This window comes from Diadema antillarum, unplaced genomic scaffold (assembly GCF_040938485.1).
Source record: "Diadema antillarum isolate AM-2024a unplaced genomic scaffold, OU_Dant_1.0 seq00000131_RagTag, whole genome shotgun sequence".
Lineage (NCBI taxonomy): Eukaryota > Metazoa > Echinodermata > Echinoidea > Diadematoida > Diadematidae > Diadema > Diadema antillarum.
In genome coordinates this window covers 607,541-632,242 of record NW_027271209.1, presented here as the reverse complement: position 1 = coordinate 632,242, position 24,702 = coordinate 607,541, and the positions used below count along the sequence as shown (strand labels likewise).

Here is a 24,702-nt window from a genome sequence, read left to right as displayed (position 1 = left end):
TATTAATATTGCTGCATTCTCTCAATCTGCATGTTTATGAAGGTGGACTTGTCCTTTAAGTCAAAGGTCAAGTACATGTATTTTGAAGTCAAAAGTATTTTCTCCAATTATGAAAGATATGACCTAATGCAAAGTTGACTGTTCGGCCAATATGACTCCTGATAACTGATTTTTTGTTCTGATAGGCATGTGAAAATAAACAAACAAACAAAAAAAGGCTAATGATACAGTTGGACATTAGACATAATTAAATGCATAATGTGCAGATCAATCATATTAAGTTCAGAAATATACATATGTAAGCTCCAAAGATAATGCCAGCACCTATGCTAAACAAACTCATTGCCATTCATTTTCCTTATTCAGAGCCTTTTTATAGAGCATAAAGATGGGAATCTGCCATTCACTATTTGTAACAATCAGAATGTGTTTTTTTCTTGTAATATGTGACCTATGTACTGCATACATTGTACGCTGTTATTTTCGCGTACAGATATTGACAAGGTCATAGACATTTTTACGAATCGACGCCGACCTTTACGTTAATGCTCTATTAACAAAGCGTATGGGGACATTTTTGCGTGTTGTTAAATTCAAGGTCTAACTGTGATTCGCAAAATTCGCGAAAATTAAACCCTTGCGAAAATAACAGCTTATGCAGTATTCAAACAGTACGTATTCAGCAGTTTGCATGAGCTAGAAATTAGGCAGTGTATTAACATCATACACTAGGCCATTAGCTATTGCTGTTTCCAGGGTCAAGTACATTGTACAGTAGATCCATTCACCAGTTATGATATCCACACAAATCTCACCACCCTATACATGAAGAGCAGGTGGTATACAGTAGGGGGCTGAAGCTTGTTCACCATGCACCAGAGAAAGTTTGAAGGGCCTCCCATCTCAGCTGCAGTTTAAAACCCTAATCAGATGATTTCCATCATGAATTACTCATACAATGTAAAACTCATGAATCACTGAAGCACACTTTGTGATTTTTTTTTCTTTACGAACGAGTGTTAGAGGGAAGAATGGCTGTAAAGTAAGGCAGAACAGATAAGACAGGTGGGAAAACGATTATCACAAACACAGATATTCAGGGAAAATATGTAAATCCAAGAGACAAGAATGTGAGGCAAACGAATGGAAAGCCTTCACTGCACAATTTGTCTTCATTCTTCCTCCTACAGTACAGTAAAAGGGATTCACAACCCTTTATATTTCAACTATACATAATCTTTGTTGAGCATCTACACATAAAACAGTTTATAGTACCTATATTTATCCTTAAAAATGCCTGTGTGTATATATATTTACAATAGATGCTCATGATGAAATCCACATTAAACACTTTACAATGGAATTAAATAGAAATGCAGTATCACACAGAATGCTTAAGGCCAGATACATGTATGAATGGAGTGCATAATACAATAAAAACACAATAATTGTGTGTATAGTACAGAGAGCAAATTCCAATATGCTTAAAATGTTACATTCAATACAAAAATATGTGTAATCCGTAATTCCATCACAGAAGTTGTAGAAGTCACCCTCTCATTTCAGATAATTGTTGATTTTATCATCACTGCTTGTGTTGTCACTTTTGATGACTTAATAGCTTTGGCTATTTCAAATTGTATAGCGGGGGGGGGGGGGGGGGGGGGGAGGTAGGTGGCCCCTTATTTGGCTTTCTTTTTATTCCGTAAAAACAGGAATAACGTAAATCTGACATCACATCTTGTAAAACCCAAACCCACACATAAAAGTCATTATCAAAATAATGCCATTTTCAGACACACTGGCCATGAAAATGTGCTATGTCTCAGCATTCCCATGATTTTACACATATAGGGTGGAAAGATGGGCGCAAGCTGTTTAAGAAAAAAGTCATGAAATTTCAGCAAAAAATAATGCATTTTAAAATTATCACAAAAATGCCTAGAATGGGCTTATTAAGTGCCCCCACCTCTGCTACACAGGTTTAAATCTATTGAGCAGTTAGTTTCTTATCATTTATCCCATTAGCACAACTACACTACATGTACAACAACTTTGTAAGTGTGTATGTTTCAAATGTGTCAGCTGCACTGAGTACCCCGTTGGATTGCAGTCAAATTTTTTCTTTCACTGGTCATCTCACACTCTAGCCTTTCATTTCTATTGTTGGCGCTACTACGGCGTTAGCGGCATAATGCTTCTTCATGTGTTTCTTGACTGTCGTGCCGCGACTGTACACTTTGTGGCAGATGTGGCACTTGTAGGGCTTTTCCCCCGTGTGAATTCTCTTGTGGCTCTTCAGGCTGCCGCTCTGAGTGAACGTCTTCTGACAAATGTTGCACTGGTAGGGCCGTTCTCCCGTGTGCTTCCTCATGTGGATCTTGACGTGGCTGCTGTGACTGAACGTCTCGTGGCATATGTCACACTTGTACGGCTTCTCCCCCGTGTGGACTCTCATGTGTGCCTTCAGGTTGTCCTTCCTGTGAAACTCCTTCTCGCACACGTGACACTTGAACGACTTTGCTCCAATGTGGATCAGCATGTGGCGGCGGAGGTCCTGGATGTTCCTGAAAACCATGTTGCAAATCTTGCACTCAAACTGATTTTCCCCATGGCAGTTCTGCATGTGGGCTCTCAGGCTGTCTCGCTCATCGAACTCCTCTAAACAGATATTACACGTCTGTTTCCCTTCACTATGCGTCGCCATGTGACTTTCAAGCTGGTCACTCTGACAAAAGAAGGTGTGACAGATTTCACACTCAAACGGTTTTTCACCGGTGTGCGTTTTGCTGTGTTTAATGAGAGTACTCTTTGCTGAGAACTCCCTATGACACACCTGGCACTGAAACGGCTTCTCTCCCGTGTGGGTCCTCATATGGGACTGCAAATTACTCGATGAGCTGAAACTCTTTTGGCACAGCTCACACTGGGATATTTTCTCTCCCGTGTGTGTTCGGATGTGCCTCAGCAACCAGCTCCGTTGACCAAACTTCTTATCGCAGATTGGGCATTCAAAATTCTTTTCCCCTGTGTGATTGCGCATGTGAGAGTGCAGGTTGCTGGACCGGCCGAAGGTCTTGCCACACACTTTACACGCAAAGGGTTTTTCACCAGTGTGTGTTCTGATGTGTCTCTTAAGGCAACCACTTTGGGCAAACGATTTGGGACAAAGGTGACACTGAAATTGCTTCTTTTCACTTTTCTGGTCACTTTGGTCACCATCTAGCAGGCTCTGTGGTATATGGTTATGATTGGCAACACTGGTATGCTGCTCCTCAGGGTCAATTCTAGGTAGTAAGGGAATACACCCTGCATAAATGCTATTGGCGGAAGCAACTAGAAGGAGGGCCTCTTGAGTTTCCTCCTTCCCGCTGGATACCAGCTCCTCTTCCGTTGGCTCACTCTCACTAACATCTTCATCGGTCACTGTCATCTCACCATCTGTCAAGCAGTTGTCTTCTGCATTCATCTGCCTGGATTCGATTGACGTGAAGCAGACGCTGCATAGCACCAGCTCAAAGTCATGGAGCTTGGAGTGGAATATTGTCCTGCGGTGGCTTTTGTCATCAAACATTTTGTGGCACACCTCACAGCTATCTAATTCCTCCTCACAAGAGTCCTCCGTTGTAATCGGACCCAGGTTCATGCCATCTTGCCTATCACAAGATTCTGTCCCCATTTCACTGGTTATGTGCTTGGTGTTGGTTTGTTGTTCCTGGGATGAGCTTTGACCCTGATCTTCAATGGCTGTATCTGAATAAGAAATCGTAAAAATTAAATTTTTAATTTTGGAAAAATTTCACATGGCTGACATTTTTTTTAGTAGGAAAACAAAACAAGTGCCTATGTCTTCAGATCTGAGTCGCATAGCCACGGTTGCTCTATGCAAAACCACACATATTTTGCTTTGTCTAGTTTGGGCAAGTGACTGCAAGCTTCTCAAGAATTTAAGAGCTAAACTAAGAGCAATTTCACATCATTTACTATGTCTGTAGTGTGATGGCATGCTTACATTGTACTTTTCTGGAAGATCTTGGGAGCAGTCTATGCAGTTTCATGACATATGACCACGGTCACAGAAAGTAATTTGTAGTACATGTATAATACTTTCACAAGAAGACTAAAAAACAAAAAGAAAGATTTCTGAAACTGTCTTGCTAACCATGAGATGAACAATAGTGTAAAAAACAAAAAGACAGTTTTTTTTATATTATCACAGAAAACTTGTAATTTCACTACAATTGTTCACATATTTTTTGGCCAGTAGCAATATTTGGGTAAAATGTCACATATCACAGACAGTGTCTTTTATTACATGTTACTGTAACAGCACAACCTCATCAAGCAATTGAGTTGAAGTCATGTGAAAGGTTTGACATTGCATTATGCTTTTACAATAAAGATTTGAATGTGAACATGACAGAGTAAGAATGGGCTTACGTTTCTATGAAAAATGAGTGACTTCAAAAGCAGAGTTCTTAAAAAGAAAAGAAAAACCACAAACAAACACACAATGTATTGACAAGTTACAGGGTACAAAGAAAAAAAAATCTTGTCACCAAACCTATCAATCTTATCCTTAAGCCCCCCCCCCCCCCCCCCCCAAAAAAAAAAAAAATCTACATCTAAAGAAAACAAATGAAAGAAGTACCCTAAATGTACTGAGCATGGTAAAGAGATCCTGATAGATATACCTTGTAAGCCTTGCCAAGAGTTAACAGATACCCTTTGGTAAAGGTACAATGTATAAAGCAAAAATCCAGTCATCCTACTGTAGGTTTATGTGGGAGAGGGTCAAACATATTATACACCTCACAAAACTTTTACCATCTATCATCTACTATGTACTCAATAAACATAGAGCATAAACTCGTTTTTGCTCACAAACTTTGACGGGAAAATATGGGGAAAATCAAACGTTTCAATGTTTGGGGGAAATCAAGCAAGAACAGCTGGCAAACAGACACAAAATCATTTAATCTTATTTCATGGAAGGTGGATTACTCAACTGAATAATAAAAAAAAAATAGAAATTAATATTGCTGACCTCCTAACCTTTTCAGGCTTCCCTGAAAACTGAGCTGTGTGCAATATTTTATGGGTTTTATGATGCAAGTTGCATGATCATTTCTTACCAGGGTGATATGTTAATTGAAAATGGCATCAAAGGATTTTGAGTCTAGAAATGCACTTGTAATGCAGCTTCTCTTACCATTTTCACTCCAGTCTCTGGGTTCAATTTTCACTACATGTGCAATGAAAACCTCTGCAGCGGTTTCGGTGCTACAACTTGGTACCTCCATGTTGACTGGACTTCCTTGTTTGGTCACTGCAGATCCCCTGCCTATTTAACTGCCTATAGTGCAAAAGGTGGACACAAATATATTTTTACGTCATACATTATGACTATACGCTGTATGTAATTTGGGGATAAAAGGTTAATTCAACACTAAATTCATTTTACAGCACAGAAATTAAACAGTTACACCCAATGTATACTGCATTTATCTACACTGTACAAGATGTAGCATGGCACATTTTGCAGGAATGATAGTCATTACTTGATTCAAAGTCACTCAAATTTCAATCACAGACTATGACATAAAACTGACCAAAAATCCATCTATTAACCTATTGAGGATGGACTGACTTTGCTTCAACAGTCATTTCCCATGTAGACTAGTCGGGACTCATCTTCAACAGGTTATCAAGAGTCATGATCAGTCTTGTAAGTTGTACACAACTTGTTTCATTTCTTCTTTACCTTGAAAGGAGCCCTTTGGTCTACATACCTACCATAAATAATCTAAACACAGTGGTCAGGAAAGTGACAGAATTTAATCAGCAAGCCAATTGTGGTCACTATCATAGAAGAAGAGGAAAGCCATTATTTTGGTAATTTGAAAGGCAGGCCAGCATGTCAGGTACAAATGAGGTCGCATGCCTCTCTACATCTGGTTGTACAGAAAGAAAGGAGAAAAAAAAGACAGCCCATGGGACAGAATCACCAGATTCAAGATATAGATTCTGCCACCGATTCTTTAAATTCATAAGAACCTCGGCCTGATCGGCCCCACTTTGATTCCATCATCATGGCATGCGCATGCTCAACCATGATATGATCATGCATAATTACAGTGTATGGTACAGAATGTCTACCCTCATATATGCAAAGCAGGGGTCTATCATGTACATGTAACAAATGATGTATCTAGCTTCTAGATACACACTGTAGGGAGTTTACTAGATTTATGATTATCTACTTTTTATAGGGACCTACATCAGTAAATGTACCTCGTTATATCGACAAGCCCTGTGTCCGGCCCTATTTTTAGGGTTCTCTGGAAATCACCATCTACAAGTACAAGTTACATCCCAATTGCCATATGAACAAAAACTGCTATAAATACCCATTCATCCCAAGAACTACAACGTAGTATCACAGACTAGAACACACCGACAGTCACCGGCATCACAAACAAAGACTCCTTCAAGACAAAGCAGCAATCCTTCAGTACATCCAGCAAGAGCAAAGGCACAAAGCAACTAAATTTTAGTACTACTATCAATTGTCTAGATTCCAAACTTCTCTCTCTGCGCAATAAACACCAGCGCACTCCCATCCGGTTGGCCCCTAGCCCCGGAGACCGCGCCGCCAACACGCTGCGCTGCATGTTGGGGCTGGTCGCAGTTAGTTGGCCCCTAGCCCTACTAAGGGGTGTTGGACAGTATCCAAGAAGAAGAAGCTGTAATGTAGTGTAGTGTAGTGTAGTGTAGTGTAGACGCCTGTAAATTTACTATAAAAAAGAATTATTGTAATTAGCAACTACTCTAACTCAGTTAGGATCTAGAAATGATCAGATCGATGCAAATCGATGACGATGTGCTTTAATAAATTAAGACAGGTTCCCTCCTTTACAAATATGTAAGTTAAGGACAAAACAGACTGAACAACTACGAAAGAATTACCATCTGTATATGACCCTGAAGGATACTAACAGATGTCTTGAAGTTGAATCCTCTCTCTCCACATCCACACACACACCTTGCCATAGTCACGGCATAGAACCACTCGTAATTCTACTAATTGAAAGATTGATTCAAATGACTACCATTCTGCATTGTACCAATCGATCGATGAACAGGCCCGGACCTACTAGGCTATAGCATCGATTGATTAAAGTATTAAGTAAAGAAAGTAAAACCAGTGTACAAAGATTGACAAATCAAATGAAAATGGACATTTAATTTGGAGAGCAAAAGCTGACCTGTTCCAAAACATTAATTGCATATCCGTATAAATTTACGCAACAGACATCAACTAACAATAAAATGAACAGACCGGACTAAGAGAATGCCTTGCGCGGCGCCTTCGGATAGACGGATACATGTTGTATTTCACCCAAAGTGCAGTGCCAGTGTGAAGCTACAGTACGACGCGGCGTGCCACAAGTTTAGTGGCGTAATTATACCCATCCAATTTATGTTTAATTTTCACCTCTGCTAAAAACTTGGTTGGCGGCGATCATGCCATCTCATGAAAAAACCTCAGTCACATTTCAAACCACTGTGATCTACAAATCATTAAAACTCCAAACTTGCCTGTCTTTCGATCGTAGCAGCATATCAGCAGCAGGTGGTGTTACGATGTACCAAACCGCCGCAGAGCACCTCACTACCACCTAGCACTGCACACACTCACAACAACTTCTTCGAGCTTCTCGGCTATACAAGTACTAGTAGTACATAGGCTGTTATTTTCGCGTACATATATTTTCGCGAATGACAGGAGTCACAGACATTCTCGCAATATGTTGTTTTCGCGAATTGACACCGACATTCTTATCCTAAAATGCGCTACAGTGCAGTGCAAGGCGACATTTTCAAGTGATCCAACTGTGATTCGCGAAATTCGCGAAAATAGCAGCTCATGATACAATACTGTAAATCATTGCTGAAAACACTAACTGACAGTGTTGGGGTTTCTTTCTCTCTGCTAAGGGAATATTTTTTTTTAGATGACAATAAACTTGAATTTGAACTCAAAAGCCCCGAATTTGTACAAATCTTCTCTAGATCCAGAAGTATAAGGGTTAAATTGAATTCCGGACCTGTTAAGGTACTCTAGTATGGAACTATATGACAGGCCTATACGACAAGAAAGAGTGATAAGAATTAAAATGAAAATCCGATCGCAATCAGGAAAAGAAATTGTGAAGTTTCGTTAATTTTCGAGAAAAAAAAAGAATTGTTAAACGGTCAATATGAACAAACGAGTTGGTAATGCCTCCGCGCCTCACAGCTTGCTATTAGAGTTTTATCAAACTAATAGGCCCTTCATTTTTTTACAAAATCTTGAAATTTCCATTTTACTTCAATTTTTTATGCAGTTATGAACTAGTCTCAATCCTGATAATTCATTTCCTACCGATCATATTTTGAAAATAGGCCTCAGCAGCAGGAATAAGATTATGGTTTACTGCCGATTTTATTAGCTGATTTTTGTTTTCCACGATCAACGGGAAACTGAGAGGTGTCATCATCACTTATTTGCATTCCCCTTATCAAAGAGGAAATCCATCCCTAAATAACATATAAACTCAAAAAGAAAAATTCCTTCCACAATGTTCCAACCAGGGAATGACAAATATCGGATAACAAATAAGAAAGAGTATACTTATTATGACATTTTGAATTTTTTTTCCTGAAAATATTCCTTGACCAGTCCTTATGATTATTCAAAATGAGTTGATTATGTCATACCATGACAATTTTTCATGATTGTATCATTATGGAATTAGGAAAAAATGATATTTTTATCTAATACATGTGAAAGCAAAGGCCTATTCCCATACCAAAAAAAAGAGAGAAGATATTAGAGTTAAAATTTGTTCCTTTTTATTTTCGGTTGGTTTTAAGGCAAGTTTTACATTTACACAACTGAAATAAGAGATGTTTATCATTTGTGTAAGGCGATTGAAGAAATTCTGAGAGCGTGACATCATTAACTTGCTGATTGAAGTTTGTTCTGAAAAGTTTTTGAAATATCAGAATGAGATAACTTCCTTATTTCTAATCCCATTTTAAGTTTCACACTGTTCTGCAGAATTTTTCCCCGTTTCTTACTATATTATCATGTTATAGTATCACATCTGTGCATGCGTGTGTACATGTAATGTATATCCAAAACTCAAGTCATGAATTCTTGAGTGGTTCACAATCTACAAGCATCAGCACTGACAAGCACCGTGGACCTCTCAGTTCTCTCTTTTTTTTTTTTCTCCTCAAAATATAACTGTAACCCCCCATGGCACGTGCACATTTCATTTCTATTAGTTTGTTGACTATCGTTTATCCTTCGCGCTTTACTGTGGATGCTTATCGATGGATTTTCTGATTTACCTTGTGTTGTGTTTCTTGTTGGAAGAAATATGAGAATGAAATTAATGAATTGAATTGAATTGAATGCCTTTGTTTCTCCAATATTATGTTTGCATACGAAGGGTTCGTTTGCAAAAACCGATAAGTCCATTTTTGAAGATTTTGAAGTACGATCTCTGTCATAAATTACAAAATGATACCTTTTAAATTATATATTAGCCATTACATATAAAGGTATATTTTTGAAGTTATGGTCAAAAGAAGCAAAAATTTTCTTATTATTCTCTTTATTTTTCTTGACCTTTAATCGCAAATATCTCCATTTTAGCAAATATGGACTTATCGGTTTTTGCAAACAAACTCTTCATACGTTTCTCTAACACCCCATCAGTGCTCAATCGTGATACATGATAGCTAATAGCTTGTAGGCTCTCCTCCTGCGTTATAAAGTCCACGGATGCTGCAGCTCTCATACGCTGTGAACAAGATGATAACGGCCAGCACCTTCTCGATTTTTCCCATCTAAAATGATATCATCTTTCAGGTTGAGTTTCTTCAGTTTGTCTCCCTCTGCAAATGAATCATCTTTGTTCACTATATCCAAGTCACTATACCGTAACATAAATAATTTTGTTATGTGGAAGGCGAACTTGAAATACTCAGGCTGATTATGAAATATTCAAATGACATAATCAGTCTCTCATTTCCCTTCATCTATGTTGTTTTTTTTATTTTTGAAGGACTGAGAAAGTATTGTTTCTTGAAAGAAAAGAACAAATCAATGCCGATAAAGAGCAGTGTCATTTTGTAACAGTGCTTTCTGCATGGTCTTATATACGGGTCTTACAATTACAATCTGTCGACATTATGCAACATACGCGCGATTCTAGCTATAGACCTCATATTTCTTCATTTGTGTTACTCTACTGTTGTCTTATAATAGCAACTGATGAAATACTAGCAATAGACCGCGCTTTATATTGCCCAGCGGACTATACGCGGCTGCAGAAAATTGCAACTTTTGCAGGATTGTGAAACTGTATATTAATACATCTATATTATGCTCATTGTGCTTAAGATTGTGTTTACTTTCATTTTGGTATGCAGTGTATAACATGTTTGATAATATATACCCTGCTAATTATGAAGATACACGTAGTTCTTTTGCTGTTGCAGCACCGATTTCGCGGAATTTAGGGCTGAATGAGACATACTGAGACAGATACTGAGGCGGGAGCGCATCGGGCCGCCCCACTCCCCATTATGATAACAAAAGAAATACAAAAAAGAAAATTGGGGTGCCCCCCCCCCTCAATTTTGTAAAGGCGCCTCCCCTTTACGGAATACCTGGATCCGTCCCTGCTGAGGAGCAATCTCTAAAATTCTTTAAAAATTATCTTTTTATATTTTTATAAGATGCTTTGTAAAGACAACTACCTCCACCTCCTCCTCATCCTTCTCCTTCTTCCTCCTCCTCCACATCTTCTTCTTCTTCTTCTTCTTCTTCTTCTTCTTCTTCTTCTTCTTCTTCTTCTTCAACCTTCATCTTCGTCTTCTTTTTTTCTCTCCCTCCTTCCTCTTCTTCTATTCGATCTTTTTGGATCCCAGTCTTCTTTTTTTGTCATTGCTGGCGCAGGGTCTTCAATCTCAACTCTTATAACAATCACTTATCTGTTGATTACCAGTAAGAAATACTAGTACTCAGTAGCTGCTTTCCCCATAGTGCGCACGTGGCGCCGTACGAACCGAACAGTACGTGCGCCCTCGATCGTGTATGTGTACGTGTTTCTGTACAGAATAGTCATGGCTGCTTGCAGGGGCGTGAGCCAACTCCTGCGGTATGCAGTGCGGACTTCAATCTGCAGTCCAAAAACGTTTGGACGTAAGAATATTTCGGTGTCTAAGCATTTGACTGCAGTCCAGGTATGTTTCCCCATCATGTACGGGTAAAGTTCTGGTTACCACTGACGATGATAGATCAGAAAATGATTTTAAAATATCTAAACTTTGAAATGCCGACGTATTTTGAAGTATATGGGACTGAAGACTATGCTGTCATCAATACGGCGAATGATCATGCAGTGCAGTGCACTAACTGTATAATGAGTGCTTATATTTTGTGTGTACTGAGCTAAGCTGTGAGCTGCAGACCGCAGTGGTACCTGGGATGGGACAAAAGCTACTGTATGGTACGAAGAGGTACCTGGATTGTATAGGTGTCATAGCTGTCCAATTTGTTGCAACTGATTGATTGTGTCCTTTGTCGATTCATCTTCTTCAACCAATCTTTGAGTCAATTTGCAAGATGTATTTTTGATATTTGTGCAGTCCAGGTATGTTTCCCCATCATGTACGGGTAAAGTTCTGGTTACCACTGACGATGATAGATCAGAAAATGATTTTAAAATATCTAAACTTTGAAATGCCGACGTATTTTGAAGTATATGGGACTGAAGACTATGCTGTCATCAATACGGCGAATGATCATGCAGTGCAGTGCACTAACTGTATAATGAGTGCTTATATTTTGTGTGTACTGAGCTAAGCTGTGAGCTGCAGACCGCAGTGGTACCTGGGATGGGACAAAAGCTACTGTATGGTACGAAGAGGTACCTGGATTGTATAGGTGTCATAGCTGTCCAATTTGTTGCAACTGATTGATTGTGTCCTTTGTCGATTCATCTTCTTCAACCAATCTTTGAGTCAATTTGCAAGATGTATTTTTGATATTTGTATTGCAACATTGTAGCGGGGGGGGGGGGGGGGAGGGGCAGGGGTCTACCTCAAACGTTACATACAACTTAATAGTTGGATCTTATCATCATAAAAAAAAAAGTACAAGAAAATAGACGTAGAACTCTGCTTTTTCTTTGTAGATTTTGATTTTTTAGACACTGTTGTAATTTATTTAGACTCTACCCAACTACTGTAAAACAAATTTTCGCGTGCATTTTAATTTCGCGAATTTTGCGAGCGCCAAAATTTGCAAAATTAAACTGCACGCGAAAGTTTTTGTCTACACTACAGCATACATGCATTGAATGCCAGTAGCAATTCGCGAAAATTTCATTCCACGAACAAGGCTGTCGGCTCCAATGCGCAAAAATGTCATGCTGTGAATATATCACGTTTTACAGTAATCATGTGTATATGTGGAATTTTGTAGAGGAATTCAAATTGTCAGTGATGTCAAATCCTCAGGTCAGCTCGCAGCTGCAAATTGAAATGAGTTGGAAAATGAATACACATGGTCATGAATGAGTCATGGTATGGTCATGAGTGATTTTTTTTTTTTCTATCTCTCCCTGCTACCTTGATTAGAAATGAATGATGCCTGAAAACAATTTCATATAATAGGAGATGGAACTTTGTTTAATCTTTGGTAACAATAAATCAGAATTTGAAGTTCACTTCAAATTCAAGGCACTTGAGGTAAGAAAGGTTTGGATGCTTAGGAACTGCAGAAATTTGTGGTGGATAGCAAAGGCACAGTTGTTAAATATGTATGAAGTAAATTTAGTCATTTTGGAAGAACGGAGAGATTTCATGGATTTTTTTTTTCTCTTTTTCTTTTTCTTTATACTGTGATGCAGCTCCGTCCATTCTGTGATGATGGAGAGGTCAAAGCCAGCATTCTGGCATCAGAAGCTCGTAAGACTGACCGCAAGAAGGACAAGCCCAACATTTTCACCAAGATTTTGAACAAGGAGATTCCTGCTGACCTTATTTATGAAGATGACCAGGTATAGAATAAATTGTTAATCATTCACAGCTTGTATAACATGACTGTTTGCTCCTACAAGGTAACATTCATTCATTTACATTAATGGTATCATTATCATTGCAAAATGATTCCATACTCTATTTTGATATGTACAAAATTGGTAGTGCATTACATAGACAATTTGATAATGCAGAGCTGTGAAATGTGTTTTGTGCATATGTATGCAAACAGACAAACAAAAATCTTGAAAAAAAAAAATCAATTGCAGGTGTGAAATTATGAGTGTTGCATAATATTCAAAATTAGAATCATGTTTGTTTTTATTTTTCTGACAATATCTTTAGTGTAAATCAATTTGATGCAAAATTGTGTGCCTTATTAGTCATGTTAAATGTGCTGTAAAAATGATTTCATTGTCTCTTTTCAGTGCATTGCATTCCACGATGTGAATCCAGTTGCACCAACCCACTTCCTGGTCATCCCAAGGAAGGAGATACCGACCATTAGTGAGGCGGAGGACGGTGATTCTCAGGTGTGTACCGTTAGATAAGTGACTGCAATATTGTATAGCTGATGAGCTAAGGGCCCACACCCAAAAGTAGAATGGTTTTCCGACGTCTTGACTCCTTAATTTGCAAAAAAAAAAAAAAAAAATAAGATAATAGAAACAAAACCAAACACATACACTCAAACCAAATCTGCTTTGTAACTGGAAAATATTTGTTTGGGTTTTTTGTGTGTGTGTGTGTGTGTGTGTGTGTGTGTGTGTGTGTGTTTTATTTGGAACACTTTTGATTACTGTATAGTTTTATGACAAAGCTCAAATCATGTAATTTTTGTATCAGTAGGCCTATTCTCGATGTGAAACGTGGCGGCATTAAAAATTGAGATGTGTGAGCATTCCACTCACAAAGCATTAGTTGAGCATTGACAAAGTATTAAAGATATGCAGCAAGTTTTTGCCACCGCAGTGCTCATGCACTATTGGCCCGGCAGTCTGTTGATGTAACTAGAGCTCTGACTTCACAGCAGTCAATGAGGCTAGCAGCATGCCATGTGTACAGCTGGAGGGAAGAACCTAAGTTTCACTTGGAATTCATATGACAAACACAAGAAATTTGCTGTAGCGTCATGGCAAAATGTGTCACAGAATACACAAAAGTTTATAAAAATCCCGTTAGATTTGTAAATCTTAGTCGGTTTTGTTTTTGGCCAAATTTTGATCTGAGTCTGATACAGTTGCCCCTCCCCCCCCCCCAAAAAAAAAAAAAATAATAAAAAATAAAAAAATCAACCCAAATCATGATTTTTCCCTGGTCCTGGGAATATTTTTGTAGTCTGGTTTTGCCTGAGCATGCATGGATCTTTTGTGTTTGTGTTATGGCTACAGTTTGTATGACTGCAAACACCTGTCTCTAAACCTTTATAACATAAGGGAAGAAGCCTTCTCTTGTTTCAGACATACCAACACGTTCTTCACTCAGGGGATGATAAGCTATTTTGGGCAGGTTACACCAGAAAGTGCCTGAGTAGCCTGTCTAATCCCATAGCTTTGTACACAGCATCCAATGTCCCTGGCTTAGAATGGGATAATGGAACATTCTGTATAATTTCTTCCCCTCCAGTCGCCATTTCCAATCAGCCTCTCACCAGTCACATTCATGTATAAGCAAGACCAGTTGAACTATACAGTTAAAGGTCCAGTTTACCTTTGGGAGCAGTGATTTCAAAAATGTTCAAGATATTACATTTGATGCATATGAGTAGGTCTGACGTACCACAAAACATCCTACCATGAAAAATTTTCGCAATAAAGCCTAAAATATAAGGAGATATACATATTTTTCTTAATAAACCATAACTGTAGACGGTTTAGTCTGAAAACATTTTTATTATAACTATTGTTCACTTTAGTAATTCAAATTTTTGCAGTGGTTGTTTCTATCCCTAACTCACATTTTAGCACTATTTTAAAGCACTAATGCTGGGTTTTTGTTTCATCTGCAAACGGTAAATTATGCCTTTAATCACTGCAGCACACTGGCACTGGTCTGGCAGTCCATAACCAGTAAAAATCACTGTTGGACCAGTAACTTTTTAAGGAATGGACCAGTTAAAAAAATGGAAAAACTGGGTGCCTACTGGTCCGACAAACAGGTCGGACCAGTAGAAAAAAAAATGGGTTAGTGTGCAGCCTTGAGTTTAATGAAGTATTTCTCCGCATGCCAAGAATATCACTGCCCTCAGTGGTTCATCTGTCCTAAGATTTCTCCTCCATGCTCTGTATCCAACAGTTACTTGGACACTTGATGACTGTTGCCAGGAAGATTGCCACCACTGAACCTCTTGAGGAAGGCTACAGAATTGGTGAGGATTAATGTCATTCAGCATTCCTAAATTTGTGTCTGATTTTCACCATGTCTAGTACTGTGCATCTTTCTTGAAGATGTACCATTTTTTTTTTACGTCATGCAAAGTGTTCCTCACACAGCCACAGAAAGTTTGATCCTAGTATAAAGTACCAGAAATTGACACATTGATGGTGTGCCCTTATGGACAGATTTGTTTGTTTTTGTTGTTTAAAGTCAGATTTAATTTCTCCGAATGGACATAGTTTCCTGAAATAAAACATGATGTACTTAATGTGCTTACTCTTAAATAATGCAATAGCCCTTGGCTTACCTAGTTCCTGTAATTCATCAGACATGTATTAGTTTTATTTGTATTATTATTATTATCATTATTATAACTATTATAGTTATTATAATAGTAATAATTGTTATTATTATTATTATCATTATCATTATTATTTTTTTATTTTTATTTTCTTGTTTTGATTGGAGTGGCAGGCCTCCCAGGCGCCCCTCCAGATCTCGGCCGTCGACCAAGCGATCATGATGAAAATTAGCACACACATTGTCTGTGATAGTAATCTAAAAAACTGTAAAGTTGATTTAAAAAGATATATATATCATTTATGCTAAATTATGCTAATTTAAGCATAATGATGCATAAATATCAGACTTTTTGCTATAAATCACTAAATAAACCTCAAAACAGGCACATTTTTGTGTAAATATTTTTTCTAGTGTCCTCAGCAAAGGCAGATGAAAAAAATTGTGCCATCAGAAACACATTTCTTAAGTATTCTATTGTTTTTCATGTGCTTTTAATTGATTTTAATCGATAAAACCCCCAAATAATCATGCTTTTATGAAATTTGACTGTAAGCAAAGTTTGCATTGAATTTATACAGTACAAAAATTCTTATTTTTGAGCAATTTTTGTTCTGACATGCATGTACATTTATGTGTAACTTTAGAACCAGGTGCACGGGCATCCCAAATTTGGTGTCAAAACATGCGGGAGACTGGAAAGAAAAAAGTCATGAAACATTACGGCGATAGCTTTTTACGATGGCGATACATTGTGCAGAATGTCGAGAGGGGGCTTCCAAGGCCCCCCTCCCTCCTGGCGTAGTTACACGTGTAGGGTTAATTTGTCTGTTTGTGTGTATGAGTATGGGCAAGACAGGCAAGGTGGATGTGAAGCTTCCCGTAGTAGTTCTGTCAAATGAAGGGACCTAGCTAGCATTAACTCAGTTGAGGACAAGCTGACATTGCTATAACATACATGTACATGTTGCATAGACACCTGCCGGAGTATACTCGGGACAAATCTTCAACGAGTTAACCCTAAAAAGACTTGGGGGGGGGGGGGGGCCTAAAAGGCTCCCCCCTCGACATTTCGCGCGATTACTCTGCAACACGCAATGCTCTTGCTGCGATACTCTATGACTTTTTTCTTTCAAGTTTCCCGCACATTTTGACACCAAATTTGTGAGGCCCGGGGGTACGGTTCTGAAGTTACGTAACATTTTGTATATGCATGTGAGGCCGAAAATGGCTCAAAAATGTGATTTTGTGTACAAAGTCAATGCAAATTGAGTTTTTTCACATGGTTCATATAAATATGCTTATTTTTACTCTCAATGGCTAAAATTAATTTGTTTTAGGAGCATTATGCTTCAAAAAATGTCTACCACAAATTTTGTTAAAAAAACAACAAAAACAAAAGGTCGAAAAAACAAAGAAATACATAAGAAATTCATGAAACAATAAAATGAATAGGAAATCAATTTTGATACTGAATTTTTTTTCAAGTGCATTTGCTAAGAATGCCATAAAGAATAATTAGACCAAAAATGAGCATTTTTTGGAGCTTTGTTTACTGATTTAGATCAAAGAGTCTGATTTCTCGCATAAATTAGCATAATTAATCAAAATGAAATAAAAGAAGACTATTTTGGAAAATTTAAACATACGATCTTGTAGATTACATCGCACACTACCATTGTGCAAATTTTCGCGGCAATCGCGCGATCCACGGCCGAGATCTTAAGGGGGGGGGGGGCCCTTTAGCCCTCCCACCCCCCCCCCAGTCTTTCGAGCTACCAAAATAGCCCAGTCTTTTTAGGGTTAAGCAACTTTAGCCCTTTATTCCTAGATGTGTGAGGTGCGGGGAAAAGGGTAACATTATACCTCAAAATAAAAATGCTCAAGGCAGGCGTGGTGTCTTCCAGAGAGTGTATGAATTTTAAATAACAAATAGATGTGATAAATTAATGTATTCTCTCTCTCTCTCTCTCTTGTATGTGCAGTGATCAACAATGGTAAACATGGCAGTCAGTCTGTGTATCACCTTCACATCCATGTCATTGGAGGTAGACAGATGAAGTGGCCCCCTGGTTAACTTTTCTTCTCCTTTAGAAATAGGACGAGAGAGATGTAGCCTCACCAAAGCCCAGGCCTGCTTCGTGTCAAGAACGTCAGTGTCACAGAGTGGGGTGAAAAGTGAAAAGAAAAAATAAATAGACAAAAAATTGTTAAAATGCATTGTGTGACTATGCAGTGGCAATTGATCTGTGTAGTTGGGTTTTATGAATGATCCTAAACTTCACATTTTAATCCTTTGTTTGTGGAGCAACTCAGCCAGTTTAATCTAGTTACTTGGTACAATGATTAAATTGTGATTAGGGAAATTCTTTGAGTGATTCATAAAAAAATTAAATTTGAAGGAAGTTTGCATATTTATTTTCTTTCTTTTTACACTTGTCATTGGTATCAATTGTTGCAACCAGTTCAGAAGTGCATAGTTCAAAGGTCACATTCACCACTTCACTCTGGCAGTGAGCACTTTACCAGCTTTTAGAGAAGTTTCATCACACTGGTTTCTGTGATGGCTTCATGGAAGATGTTACCAGATAAAAGTACATACACTGTAGACGATATCCACTTTTGCTCTATATTTTGATGTTGGCATGACAATTTTCATGTATTTCCCTGCATGCAATAGAGAAACAATGTAATATCTGTGGTTGAATTGCATATGTTTGGCATAGATTTGAACAAGTCATGTATTCCAAAATCTAGGGACTATTGTCAGACCTAGTCGAACGTGACACTGCAGAAGCCCTTTTGGACAGCATTGTAACATTCAAAAATGTGTAACTGTTCAGGTGTGTTATTTTGCCAGGTCTACCCATGTAGTAGATGAAGATGATTGGTTACATTGAGCAATTTTCCAGCTGTACCTAGTTGCAAGTGTAAAGGCATTTTTTTTCCAAAGTTTTTAAACAACAGCCAAATGATAAATGTTGCAGTGCTCTAGCACTATAATACAGCAAAGAAGTGTTTGTTTGTGTTTTTGTCTTGGTTTTTTTTTTTTTTGGTGGTGTTTTTTTACTGCAATTGCAAAGAACTGTTTGTAGCTGACAGTCCCGCCGTTAAAGCTTGTGAGTAAAATATTGTTTTAATTTAGGGTGTATTTTTGGTTTTACAGCAATTTTAGACAGTTCTTTTGCAGGTGTGGAGCTTCATGCAAGTGTTAAGAGTTTGGGATCAAATCTCTGTCGGTGCAGGTTTTGTATTGAAAAAGGTGTCTAGTTTGGCTTCTTCTCTGTTATGTGTTGTTCACACTGGCCCATGGAAACTAGGCTTAGTTGACAAACTGTCAGATGGAGAATATCCCCCATGTTTAATCTTTCATCATCACCAGAGGTGTTATTGCAGCTATGACTTAATAAGATAGGACTTATTGGCATATGATAGAGTACGTAAAGTCATGTTTTTGGAATATTTGCCCATGGCTGTACATGTGTCTTTTTTGTTTTGTTGGTTTATTTTCTTTACACTTAGTTATATAATGAAAGATGAAAATGATATAGGCTATATGAAAGTATCAGAATGGTATTAGAGTAGGGATTAATCCGTACAACTGTATTCCCAGCTTGAGAATAGCTGAATTGGTGCAGCCATCTTATTGTAGGTGTATGGAGAATGTTTAATGTTTGCCATGATAGATGCAGTGTGTGTGCATGTACAGTGTATGTAGCAGACACATTATAAGAGACAATCATTTTGTGGTATGTTACTGTTAAAACCAGAGACATGCAGTGTTAAAATGTTACGTTTGCAAATTTATGAGCTGAAATGACCATATTGCCAATTAATTTGTATTGGACAAAAAGCATGAAAAGCCAATAATAAATATGATTTACATGAATTAAATTCTAGTGATGAGTACATGTATTATGTAAATGATTTGTTGGTGGTTTTTTGTCGAGCCCACCGGAGGTGTGGGGAGACTAAGGGATCGCCTGCGGCATCTGTCCGTCTGTCGTCCGTACATCCGTCGTCCGTCCGTCGTCCGTCCATAATGCTACAAAAACTTGAATAACTCCCTACTGTGGACTTCAATTTCCATCAAAGTTGGTCATACAAAGTTACACATTTTACGAAATATTAAGGGCACCTCAAGGTCAAAGGTCACAGGCAGAGGTCAATGAACCTTAGGGCCCAATGTTAAGTTTTTACGGCGTATTTCGATTATGGCTTATGACTTTTGATGTACCGTATATGTCCGTTTGAGACCAAACTTGGATGGTAAATGTCCTTTGGGGAGTTGAACGTCACCATAAGGTCAAAGGTCATAGGTGGGTCAATGAACTTCCGGGAGTTAGAAAAACATTAATTTCTTCTACGCAAATGGCCAGACACAATTTGGCACTCGCTTTGTTTTTTTCTCCAACAGATTTATTGGTGGATGTTATGAAATTCATTGTGAGAAACCCATGTAAATCCCTAATCAATTGCATTGAAATTGTTCATTTTGGACAATAACAAATCTGAAACACTTTACTCCGAGAAACCTATCCTGAATGCATATTGCGAATTGTTTTGGATCCAACAAATAAGTTACAAGCAGCGAAGCAGCTGGTGAACATTTTTTTTAAAGATTAAACAAAAATATGACTGTCCAGTTAATTGTTGGTCATGTGACTTTTATACAATTGTATACACCATTTCAGGAGTGTCTCATACAAACGAAACAAGAACATAATGCATTGACAAGAACACAAATGCATCTATCTACCCCCTACCCCAACCCCCTCCGTCCATTCAGAGCAAAATACTGGATCTTCATAATATCTGCATACATTTTTTAATCATCAGATATATTTAATAAGAAATGAGACGCCACTGCAACCCAACATCCAAACACATCTTAAATCCAGCGAATGACTTATTTTTCTAGTTCACAGGAAGCTGATTCCATTGCGCAGTTCTCTTGTTGGATACGCTTTGTTTCTTAAAAGTTTGTACGAGGCCTTAAATTGGTAATTCCAATTCTTGTACATGTATATATGTATTTCCCAACCGTAATGAAAGCTCTTTGAATACAAATATTTCACATAGATTCACCAGGCATCATTTCACGGAAAATCTTATACATGTACATGCATGGTAGGCCTTTATGAAAAATGTAAATCTCTCTGGACCGAGAGATTACCAGTGTTCAAACACTTAAATGCTTCTCGACTTGGAAATCTCCATTCAACTTTTCTAAACACCGTTTCCCAGCATTCCCCCATACTATAGTATCATGCTGCAGTAGTGAAACCTGCTTTTAAATTTAATTACAGATTTTTGAAAATGTTAAAGCAGTTTGTTGTGTAACTTTGATAATAGAAATGGTCTTAATCTTCTTAATAAAAATGATTATATTTGTAATTTGCTTACTTTTTCTCAGACAATCAATACGCTTATTCCAATTCAAATGTTCAACAATACAACTCCTAAAACACTGACAGTGCGTAACGTGTTTGAGTGGACATTTTGAATGCCGGTGTGGAGTGCCGACTTAATACTCTTTCCTCGTTCCAGTCTTGTTACAGAAAGAAATTCACACTTTTTTCACATTCAAAGCAAGTCTGTTCCTTTTCAACCTTGAGTCGAATCTGCATTCAATGAATCAGTTAATGTCTGAGGATTTGCGTTGACATAGTAAAGGCAAGTGTCATCAACGTGATATTTTACAATCATGTATTCAAACATAAAGTGGGATCGTTTATATATAAAAACAAATAAAATGTAACACTGGACCAAGGTTAGACTCAGTGGTATATTGCATTGTTACATTTTTGTGAAACTGAACCCCGTTTGCACAAGTATTGCGTCCGATTTACAGCTAAAGCTACAGCTAAACTGTCCCTTCCAGCAAGCTGTATATAGCTTACTGAAAAGAATGGAATCAGAGGTTTTCTTCTGGTCGAGAGAAACCACTCCTAGAACTAGATCACCTTTGTTAAAACTATCAAGTCATCCGTGACGTTCAACAGTGACGTCACAGTAGAATGTTTCTGTCTGAAGCCAGATTGATGACAACTCTTTATATTGTTCTGATTCAGATAAGTGTAAAGTTAATTCAGCATTAATTTTTTCAGGATTTTCCGCTATGACTGAATGAATGGATAGATCGATGTTCTTATTCATATCACACTTCTTGCCTGGTTTAAATTCTGGAATAGAGATTTTTTTCTCATTGCACAAGGACTACTCCCTTCTTCAGAAACAAATGTATAATTTGTTTAGGAGATTAATAATTTGATTTGCAGTTATATTCCAGAACATGGCAGGTATATTATCTGGTCCGAATGCTTTCTTTTCTTCGAACTTGGTGGTGCTCTCTTTGATCAGAACGCAAAGTGCCGTCACGATTTGGAGAGCGGTTGCGACCAACAGGGGGCGCAATACTACTTTGAACTTCACGTCTGATTCTATGAAATGAGAATTAAAGCAATCGGTGATTTTAGTTTTATCACTGATAGCAACATTATCACTCTAAATATTGAATTATGTTTTTATGGCAGTAATGACTTCAATGATTTCCATATATCACATGACTGACCGCTACACTGTATTTTCATTTAGGCATATACTACGAGTTTTTATAGTTTTTCTGTGCTTGACGAATACAGCAGCAACCTTATTGCTTTTCTCTGTACATGTATGTAGCACCCATGAGCATCGCGGTATTTTTTTTCTTTTTTTTTTCGTTCCTTTGTGTAGCACCCATGAGCATCGCGGTATTTTTTTTTTCTTTTTTTTTCGTTCCTTTGTGTGATTAGTAATAAAATACTACTGTGTTGTTAATTTAAGATTTTTTTTTTCTGACGTTGTTAGTCCAAGAAGAGTCTGTTTTCTTAATCTGACTTTTCTTTCCATGTGCATGTCTATTGGGTATACATAATATATAATTAAAAGTCATAAGCAGGCATCGGTTACACTGCTCATAGTTCGTAATTCTTCCCATGATAAGAACCAACACCATCCGTAAGTTTTTCGACATTTACCTTCCTCATATTCCTCCCAACCTTGTGCCTATCTCTACTCTCTTTATATAATATAGCCTCTGTTTTTATGCCTCCGCCACGAAGTGGTGCCGGAGGCATTATGTTTTCGGGTTGTCCGTCCGTCCGTCCGTACGTCCGTACATACGTCCGTACGTCCGTCCGCTTTCGTTTACGCGATAACTTGAGTAATATTGACTGGAATTTTACCAAACTTGGTCAAAGTATAAAGTATGATGGGGCAATTTTTTGCTTAGATTTTGGGTGAAATCGACCAAAGGTCAAAGGTCAAGGTCAAGGTCAAATCATGAAATTGTATCCGTTTACGCGATAACTCAAGACCGGATCAAGCAAATTTCACCAAACTTTGTCGGAGGATGATGTGTGATGGGGCAATTACTTGATTAGTTTTTGAGTGAAATCGGACAGAGGTCAAAGGTCAAATATCAAGGTCAAATCATAAAATTTACCTGTTTATGTGATAACTCAAAACTGGATAAAGCATCTTTCACCAAACTTGGTCCAAGGATGATGTATGATGGGACAATTAGTTTAGTAGATTTTAGTGACCTTGGAAAGAGGTCAAAGGTCAAAAGGTCAAGGTCAAATGCTAAAAATGTTGCTATTTCCCCCATATCTATGCAATGCCCAAAGGTATTTTCTTGAAACTTAGTGTAGACATCTACTACTGTGTTAAGATTCTCCAGAGAGAGTTTCATGTCATAAGGTCAAAGGTCAAAAGGTCAGAGGTTAGGTGAAAATGTTGCAATATCACTTTTCTCGCAAATGGTTCAATGTATCTTCATGGAACTTGGTACATATGTATGTACTGACTGGCAGGGATTATCTAGGGAATTTAGGGGTCATGGGTCAATAGTGAGGGGTCAAAGGTCAAGGTCAAATCCTCAAAATTTTACTATTTCCCTCATATACTAGTATATGCAATGCTTGCATTATTAGTTTAAAAACTTAACATATACATACATTACCTAATGGAGATTCTCCGGGAAATTTCCAGCCAGAAGGTCAAAGGTCAAAGGTTAAGGGTCAAAGGCCAGGTTTCAATGACCCCCCCAAAAAAAAAAAATGTATTTTGTACTGTAATTACACTCTTTCTTCATACCTTGGAAATTACTCAATGCATTAAACTTATCTAAATAAAAGGGTCCGTCAGAAGTCAAGTAAAAATTCTCAATTCCCTAAATATGTGTACCTGCACTCTAAGACAATCATAGCAAACCCAGTTCAAGGAAAGTGAACATATTCAAGATATTTCTGGTAAAACTGTCATCACACATTGTGAAGACATTGTACTATACACCTATTGGGAGAATCATGCATTATGGCGGAGGCATCAGTCGCCATAGCGACATTTCTAGTTTTTCTTTTTTTTACCTGTGGTACAGTAAACAAGACAATGATCACCGAAATATACCTCAACATTTGCCAGCCTTTTTTTTTTCTTGCTGATTTGTCCAGATTAAGCCTATTATCGCGGACGAAGTATTAACTGTTACTGCCAAACTCTGGTGGAAATTAAGCCTTTCCATTATTTCACACAAGTAACTTTGTATGAGAGGCTCTGTCTGTGTTTAAAATATCACGTGTATATCACCAAGAATAATACATTCACTATTACTTTGATACATCAATTTCTCCAACACCATTTTAATAGACTAGAAAATTATGTAATTAGAATGAGGCTGCCTATAAATGAGACGTGAATATTGACGTTTGACCTCAATAACAATACCAACTTTCTAGATTATCAACATATAAATCAGGTCAACAGTATACTTAAATTTTCTCTCACATAATGATAAACACCTCCACCTGCTTTGTTCCTGCTCTACGTTCAACATAATAACACTGGTACACGTTTGTATTACATATCATTTCAGACTCT

General features: G+C 37.8%; 2 protein-coding genes across 2 annotated transcripts; one reads left to right on the top strand and one right to left on the bottom strand.

Moving 5' to 3' along the window:
• Nucleotides 1-1,762: 1,762 nt before the first annotated feature.
• LOC139727432 (uncharacterized) lies at nt 1,763-7,668 on the bottom strand. Its single transcript, XM_071638388.1, has 3 exons — nt 7,599-7,668; nt 5,213-5,352; nt 1,763-3,753 (listed from the first exon to the last, which is right to left on the bottom strand). Exons 2-3 carry the CDS (start codon nt 5,301-5,303, stop codon nt 2,147-2,149), a joined length of 1,698 nt encoding a protein of 565 aa, XP_071494489.1. The 5' UTR covers nt 5,304-5,352; nt 7,599-7,668; the 3' UTR covers nt 1,763-2,146.
• A 3,514-nt stretch (nt 7,669-11,182) lies between these two features.
• LOC139727431 (adenosine 5'-monophosphoramidase HINT1-like) lies at nt 11,183-19,662 on the top strand. Its single transcript, XM_071638386.1, has 5 exons — nt 11,183-11,304; nt 12,975-13,124; nt 13,533-13,637; nt 15,400-15,472; nt 17,766-19,662. The coding sequence occupies exons 1-5, from the start codon at nt 11,185-11,187 to the stop codon at nt 17,855-17,857; spliced, it is 540 nt and encodes a 179-aa protein (XP_071494487.1). The 5' UTR covers nt 11,183-11,184; the 3' UTR covers nt 17,858-19,662.
• Nucleotides 19,663-24,702: the final 5,040 nt, after the last annotated feature.